The 8,158-nt window shown below is 42.8% G+C and overlaps 1 protein-coding gene across 1 annotated transcript; it reads left to right on the top strand.

The window, feature by feature from the left end:
- Positions 1 to 949: 949 nt before the first annotated feature.
- irx3a (iroquois homeobox 3a) lies at positions 950 to 4,476 on the top strand. The gene is made up of 4 exons (XM_072547381.1): positions 950 to 1,480; positions 2,094 to 3,111; positions 3,791 to 3,857; positions 4,075 to 4,476. The coding sequence occupies exons 1-4, from the start codon at positions 1,268 to 1,270 to the stop codon at positions 4,127 to 4,129; spliced, it is 1,353 nt and encodes a 450-aa protein (XP_072403482.1). The 5' UTR covers positions 950 to 1,267; the 3' UTR covers positions 4,130 to 4,476.
- Positions 4,477 to 8,158: the final 3,682 nt, after the last annotated feature.

The following is an 8,158-nucleotide window of genomic DNA, read 5'->3' as shown; positions in this document are numbered from 1 at the left end:
TAACATCAAATACCAGAATGATGAGCCATAAAGCGATTAGATGTGGTACATACAGATTTAATATATTGATTCGGAGAATTTCAATCCAGGGACTTGCTTCGCGCTAATCCGCATTTATTACAATCTCGTGCCTTGCTTTATCATGCAGACCTATCGTTTCAGAACACCACAGTGTAGCAAGGAACAGGGAATAAACAACGTGCGGTCATAAATTTGCTAATTACAGTTTAGGGACGGGATAGAAAGTGATAATGAGTTTGGTATGAAGGTGCTGGCGTTTGTGCAATTCACACCACTTCTGTACCACGTAACCACGGGAAGGGCAACTCCTGGGTTTGCGCCGGATTTCTTTATGTGTTGGAAATTAGCTCTAGTCCGCTTTGATGTGAAGTGGTGACTCTATAACCGTTTGAAGTCCATTATTAACAAAGAATTAACTGGATCCTGAACTGCGCTGCCCACTCTCAGCCTCCGCAGAGGAAACACCAGCTCATTTTAAATCAAACAAACTAACGCATTGGGGATGCCAAGCGAACCTTCTTTAATAGGGCAGGTAGCAGAATGAAAGCCGATGTATATGCATTCGGTGCCGACGTCACCAAAAACTAAGCATCTGTTTAGCAAAGTTAAAACAATAGGTTAGCGAGAATAAAGTTTTGTCAAGCGAGCTGTAAAAAAAAACTACATCAAAGCGATCTCAACTTGTTCAGATTCCGTTTTGTCTTACTGAGGTCGGTTTTCTTTCTCTTGTTTGCTTTTGGTGCCAATTATAGTTCTACAAATGCGCAGCTTTTAAAAGAAACCCCCGTGGCAAAAAAAAAAGTGGGAGGCGAATGTTCTTCTTTAAAACATTTGGGGCGGGCGTGTTTTTTTTTGCCGGAGAACTGGTACTGATTGGCGATCGCAAACTGCGACTTGAAAGCAACTGAAATAAAAGATCGCGACGTCAGTAAATAGATTTGGAAAAAGACACGCTCTGTGACAAAGGCAGAGATTTGAGTAAAAGCTGCGGCGGACCCTGAAGAAATAGGAGGGGCTTAGCTCATGTCAGAAATGTCAATCAGGCCATCAACTCCGAATAATCTCTACGAATCTGTTAGGACCTGACCTGGGCACCCTCAGATCAATAGCAACTTGAGAGAGCGATCGGATCGGTTACAGTGTGTCTGCATGTGGAAACGTATACTTCCAGCTGAGTCTGTAGCGTTAAAGGTGGCTACTCCGGCTCTTTCCGCACCGCGATTTCTCCCCGCACTAGCCACTGGCCATGTCTTTCCCACAACTGGGATATCAGTACATTGCTGCGGCTAGGTCACTTTACCCCGATCGCCAGGGTCTATCATCTTCCAGGGCTGGGAGCGATCTCACGGCGTCCGGAGCAGCTTCCACTGTCCTCACCATGTATGGCTCCCCTTACGCCGCTCAAGGATACGGCGCCTTCTTGCCTTATGCAGCCGATCTGCCCTTGTTTCCTCAACTGGTAAGAACATTTACGTCAGTTTGCTCTCTCCCAGTCCCCTGATCGCCGGTAAATCATTTCTATACAACTTCCATCAACCACCACCGCCCTCCCCACCCCCCCCCCCTCAAAAAAAAAGTTTGCAAGCGATGAACAAAGCAGCACGCGGGGCCAGGAACAGTGTGGGACAAGAGGTTTTTTTTGGAAAAAAATCATTAAAAAGGAAAGAAATAATTTATTTCAACCGCCTTTTCTTTTCACTGCTGACTTTTCTCCCGAAAACTTTCCCGTCAGTTTCTGCGTCGCGTTTGTCAGTTTCACTGCTGCTACCTTGTCAATTTCACTTGTAGATTTGGGGGTGCTTTTTTTTACCATATGTGTGTGTGTGGTGGGGGGGGGTGGGTCGGGGAGATGAAAGCCCCATTTTTTGCTTCGGCGTCTTGCGTGGTTTCACTCCACAAACTTTCCTCTGGCCCAACTTACTTTCTATTCACCTTAACACGGGTATTTCGTGGCTTTAGAATGTATTTGAAATCATTCCTGTATTTGATCTTATTTTGGGTTCTAAACGAGCACTTTCGCTCTTCTTCTGCTCCCCACCCCCCCACATCCCCACCCCCCCTTTCCTGTTTAGAGTGCCCAGTATGAATTGAAGGAGAGTCCGGGAGTACAGCACCCCGCATTCCCACACCACCACGCAGCCTATTACCCTTACGGCCAATACCAGTTCGGGGACCCGTCCAGGCCGAAGAACGCCACCAGGGAAAGTACCAGCACTTTGAAAGCTTGGCTGAATGAGCACCGCAAAAACCCGTACCCCACCAAAGGAGAGAAGATCATGCTGGCCATTATCACCAAAATGACCCTGACTCAAGTGTCGACGTGGTTCGCCAACGCCAGGCGGAGGCTGAAGAAGGAGAACAAAATGACTTGGACTCCGAGGAACAGGACGGACGAGGAGGGCAATTCGTATGGGAGCGAGCCAGACCTGGAAGGGGAGAAAAAGGAGGAGGACGAGGAGATCGATTTAGAGAATATTGACACGGAGAATATCGAGAGCAAGGAGGACGAAGACGGGCAAGACCCGGACTTCAAACTGGACGGCAGAAGTGACTCGGAAATCTCGGACACTTTCGACGACTTGAACGGCCCGGAGGCCGGCTTCCTGAAATCGGTGGTGGAAGACAGCCGAGTGGGTGAAGACAAACCGGGAGAGCTGTCGCCGCAGATCCCCGGGCAGGCCAGCGGCGATCCCACCAAAACCAGCAGCGAGAGGAAAAGCCCCGGGTCGCCTGCGCCCGACCACAGCGTGTCGGTCAACCAGAAGCCTAAGATCTGGTCTCTGGCTGAGACGGCCACCACGCCGGACAATCCTCGCAAGTCTCCCCAGATCAGTAACCCTCCCGCGGGCCCTGCTGCCGCTGCCGCTGCCTCCTCTCTCCTGGGCCAGCACAGACTTTTCGCCTGCCCCATAGGCAAATTTCAGAACTGGACAAACCGAACCTATTCTCACCACCCGCTGGCTTTAATTAATTCTAATCATTTCCTTGGACTTAGTACAGGCCAAGCTGCTCCGACTGCCGGCGTCCCCGCATTTTGTACAGTCAGGGGAGGCGAGGAGCGGGCGCAGTCTGCAGAACCCACGGTAACAGGTACATTGAACTCAAATCCTATCAAACATGCTCCAACCAGACTCTGAGAACACCTTATACAATTTGCAAAGGGACTCCATTAAAAAAATAACATTTGAATAATGCCGAATTAGCAGCCTTAACAGTTGGGCCTTTTTTTAAAAAAAAATAAAGTTCAAAGTTAAAAGGAATGATTAACTCAGCGATGAGCTCCAAAGGTATCCCAACGATTGCGAATTAATTATATTTGCTGGTTAATTTCTACACAAAGCCCACTTCTTCATCTTTTTCAATCGATCCTGAGAGATTTTCACATCCTGATCGCGAAAAGAAACGCTACCCAATTGTAACCAAATCCAAGGTAGAGCTACTCCAAGGTGCAATCAAAGTAATGGGATAATGATTTTTTGATGGTCAAAATTGCATTTATTATAAACTGATCTTCAGCACCAGTTGAAAATATAATTTATAATTTGATTACAATAACTTTTTCCAGTAAGTATTAGATGGGAAAAAAGGGACCTGTGTAATAAGATAAGATAACACTTACCCTGTATTGCATTCATATCACTTTATCCCTTAACTGGTCTAATTGGTAACGATTCCATTGCAAAGTTGAATTTCAGCGTCTGAATCTGAGTAAAAGTGGCCCCCATAAAGGCGAACAATACCAATTATCAGAACTCGTTATTATTTACAGATCGAAGCAGTGCCTTGGAAGTAGAGAAAAAAATAGTAAAGACAGCTTTCCAACCAGTTCCGAGACGGTAAGAAACATGTTTCGTTTTTGTCCGCATCTTCCCCCCATTTTACACCAGACTGGAGGTCTTTGCAGTTAACAGGCGTGTAGGTTTTTGTGTACTCTTCACCGTAGTTGACCTACATTTAAAACTGAAAACACAACATCTTACACAAAATGTGGATGTCAAACGTTATGTTGGAAAAGAATCAAACACTGATCCACAATAATTTTATTCGTTTCAGACCCCAGAACCAACTCGATGCAGCCATGGTTTTGTCGGCGCTCTCATCCGCATAGTCAATTATGGCATTTTTTTTTTAAAAAAGAAACTTTATTTTGTAACCATTTTCTTGTTAAATGGTATGTAAAAATATTTTTTCCCTGTATAGTTTAACCTGTAAGCATGTATGTGTACTAAACTAAACCGGTAATGTATTACGCGCCGACAAGGCGTGTATCAATTAGTTGCATTTGTGAGATAAAAGTGAACCCAGTTTTTTTTTGTAAGTCCAGTGAGAATTAGTTATCACCTGGTGTTCGAGATGTTTTGTATATACTGCAAACAAAAAAATGTACATACGTGTGAACGAAATTGTACAAGAAAGTATATATTTTTGGCTAATAAATGAACAGTTACGACTTTATCTCCGTCTTTGTATTTTGAAAGCTACCAGTGTTGTTACCATCCCCACAGAACAGTTCAACACTCTGTTCACCAAATCTAGTGAGTTTGATGATTATGAATTGACAATTCCATCATCCCAAAATATCTCAAAATGTATCTACTGTTCGGCTCCGAGTACTTTTAAAATATCTATTGATCCCAGCCAAAGGAAGATTGTCAGCGGCTTAACTCAAAACTTTCAAATATCTCTTTGAAAAAGGAATTCTATCAAATCAAATGACATTTGATGCAACCCTCGTCACTTTGTTTACACCCACGGTTCCATGTGCTGTCCTTTTCTTAAAAAATGAAACACGCTGGTTTCGTTTTTTAAACGTCAACCTTCTGTCATCAAAAATAATCTTTGCTTTTCACAGCCAATACTTATAGTAGTCCCAAGTGTCCAAGCGGTGTTAAAATTAAACCGCCAGACTTAATTTTCAAATATTATAAAGGATGCCAAAATATTGCACCCAGGTACAGTTTCGGCTTTTGATTTGGTACGATATCTGTAAAGCAATGTTTTGGGGATCACTGTGGTGTAGGTTTTAGTCACTGCTTCACTGGTTGCAAGATATTTGACGTTATCGTTAAAAGTAGTTCAAACCACGACAATATTTTAATGCGGGATGATTGTAGATGTTTGAGACTCTTATACAGTATAATGACTAAATGACTTGAATAATACCAGACCCCCGAAGGCCCAACACTGATGTGTTGGAGTTTGGATTGAATGGGGGAAGGGAAGAGTCGGGCTAAGAGCGCCTCCTACAGGCAGACATTCTGAAATGCCGCAGTAATAACCAGAAGGAAGCAACACAGATTAATGTGGTACATCATGGGGAGAAAGAGTCGTAAAACGCAGCTGTCTAATTTACTCCTGCTACGTTCAAACCGTTCATTTTGTAAAATTTGATGGTCTGTGCGAAAACTATATTAACTTTCATTCGCTTTACGGCTTATTTTCGAGCTGTGGGATTCGACCAAAACTGTAATTTTTCTCGGTGTTTTGCAGCTCCTAGCTTTGAATTATGAAAGGTTCCAAGTCAAGCTTTAATCGGATTCCAACTTTGTACGGAAGTTGGCGAGTGTTTTCTTTGCGAGTAAGCCAGCGTCTTCCCTCCCATAGTCACTCACGGGCGAGGAAACATTTTCACGAATGAAATGTACAGAATCTTTCCAAGAGCCCCTTACTGATATCCTGTAATTGTTGTGAAAACCATTGATTGAAAGCGAACTGTTCAGTGTGTTCGATGAAGTGTTCGTTTTTATAAAAGAAAGGCTTCCGTTTGAATTATGGCGTCAACGTAATTGCTCCAAGACCCATTTTCAAGAGAAAATAAAATCCGACGCAAGTCGCTTCCTTTAGAAGGAATCCATCATCAATAATAAATGATGCTAAACGCTCTTTTTACATATTTATTCGAAGTTGTTGCCAGATCCTTTGAAATATTTCTGGCCTTTCGTTGTGGTTGCATTTAAGTCTCACTGTCATCAACCCTAATGAATTTCGTTAAGTATTCTCTCGCCAAATAATAACCTGATGACTCTAGAGTCAGAAATACTGTATAGTTAAGTGTTTTGTTAAATAACAACAGGGATACCCCACTACTTCAGATGAGGCGGATGGTGGTTTGGTGGGGAGGGGGTCTTGGGGCGTGGAAGCACTGATTCCAACCCCCCCACCCCACACCCCCATATCATTTAACGACTAAACTCTTCACTGGGCGGATCTTAAGGAGCATTCCACAGCTTGCATGATTAAAGCTTACTCAATAAAGTCTTTCGGCATCGCATTCATTCACAACATGATAATGTAAAATTGCTGAAGTGCAATCGATTAGGTTCAGAGCAGCTGAAGGTAAAATAGAAAACCATCAAAATAAAAGCAGGTAAAAAAATGAAATTTCTTTGTTGGATCGTATAAGAGTTTTACAGTTTTGTTTAGGAGTGAAAAATGATCGTTTGGCTTAAAAGTGTGATCAAGTGCGCCTTTTCCGCCTGCAGCGACATTGCGGCTTTGAAAATCAACAGTCACTGGATCAAGAACCATTGCTATTTTGCCCCTCTTTAATTTCTGCAGTTGGTTAACTAAGTGGTGCAGGCGAACTACATTTTAGCTTTGTTTCAATTATCCCGCATCTTGTGATAGCTGCGATTACGACATTTATTCAAATCATTTTTTGGGGTACAAAATTAGTTCAGAGTTTTGCAATGCTGTTTTAATTAAACTATTTGGAAAATAAAGGTTTAGCTGTTTGGCCAAGTTCCTACTCCCTTTCATTACTGTTCTGTGATTGCACAGCTCAGTCAACAGGACAATATTAAATGCTGAATCTGTCTCTGCTAAGGGTTTCCAACAACATGTAGTCAGGCTACTGACAGTTTCCCTTGGTTAGCTCAAACCACATTGATACTTCTGTTTTATTTTCTGCGTCGTACTTTAGAACAGGTTAAATAATGTAAATATATGAATAGGACTTGAGTTTTTGGACAGTTTGCCAGATGAGGTTATAGGGGTTGACAATGGCTCGTGGCTCTGTCTCTTGAAACACCTCTAAGCAGGACAGAAAGTTTCACAGTCTTGCGGCATCACTCGTGTCCCATTCTGTGTTGTCTTTGCACTTTCTGTTTTCTTTTCCGGCTAACTGCTCACAAGTTCCCTTTCGAGAACACTCAACTCCTTACAGGCGAATGAACCGTTACACATCAGGGAAATCACAATTTGCATTACCGTTGTTTCATTTCTTTCATTAAAGACGTTGCAGAATATATTGAGGAACTGTTTGTAAATCAAGGAAGTGGTTATAAAAGGAGCTTAATCTTAGCTAGATTGGACTCAGGCATTTAGTGTTTCCGTCGTCCTGCCGATGCATTGCATTTCTGAGCATGATCATCCTCTCCGAAGTTCTAATGGCACCGTTCTATTTCAGACTTTCCCCATCTCCTCTCCCCCGAATACCCCTCCCCATCCCTTTCTTGTCTAGTCAATTGTCTGTCCACTACTCCGTTCAAAAGTGGTCATGACGCATATTCATAAATGATAAAATATTTAATAAAAATACACGGACTTCAAGAGCAGGTGGGAATCAAAAGGACTTTAGCCGTCATAACTTTAACACTGGACACCAGTCGAACTTGTTCAAACTTACTAGTTGCTGAGTAGTTAAACAGTTCAAACTTTGTAGCTTAAAACACCAACCTGGAAAGATCCGACTGCCCTATCATTTCAATATGTTGTATTTCGCCACAGTTAGACAACTTAGCGCCTTAAGCTTTTTGAACACGGTGTTCCCGAGACAGCCTGAGCTTTCCAGTAACTTTTAAAAACAATGTTTTAATACCGGCCACTTTTTACTTTGGATGAAATCTTGCGAGTGATTAAAAACATTGTCTTTTAATGTTTAAGTACCTCGAACGTTACAGATTGAAAGTCACCTGATATTTACTGCGAGTCGCAGTTTTGCCGAGAAAAAAAAGCTTGATCATCCTAGAGATTATATATTTCTTTTATAAAATGTGAAATTCTCCAGGCGGCACAGCAGTACATGTGTTTCAGGGTAATGGGGGAAATTGAGACTAACTGGCAGATGTGCCAGCTGTTATGCTCCAGGTAACTCTACACACCTTCTGGGCCACCGGAACCTTACATCTGAGGGTCC

Source organism: Chiloscyllium punctatum, chromosome 26 (assembly GCF_047496795.1).
Source record: "Chiloscyllium punctatum isolate Juve2018m chromosome 26, sChiPun1.3, whole genome shotgun sequence".
Classification (NCBI taxonomy): Eukaryota; Metazoa; Chordata; class Chondrichthyes; order Orectolobiformes; family Hemiscylliidae; genus Chiloscyllium; species Chiloscyllium punctatum.
This window is presented reverse-complemented; position numbering and strand designations above follow the sequence as displayed.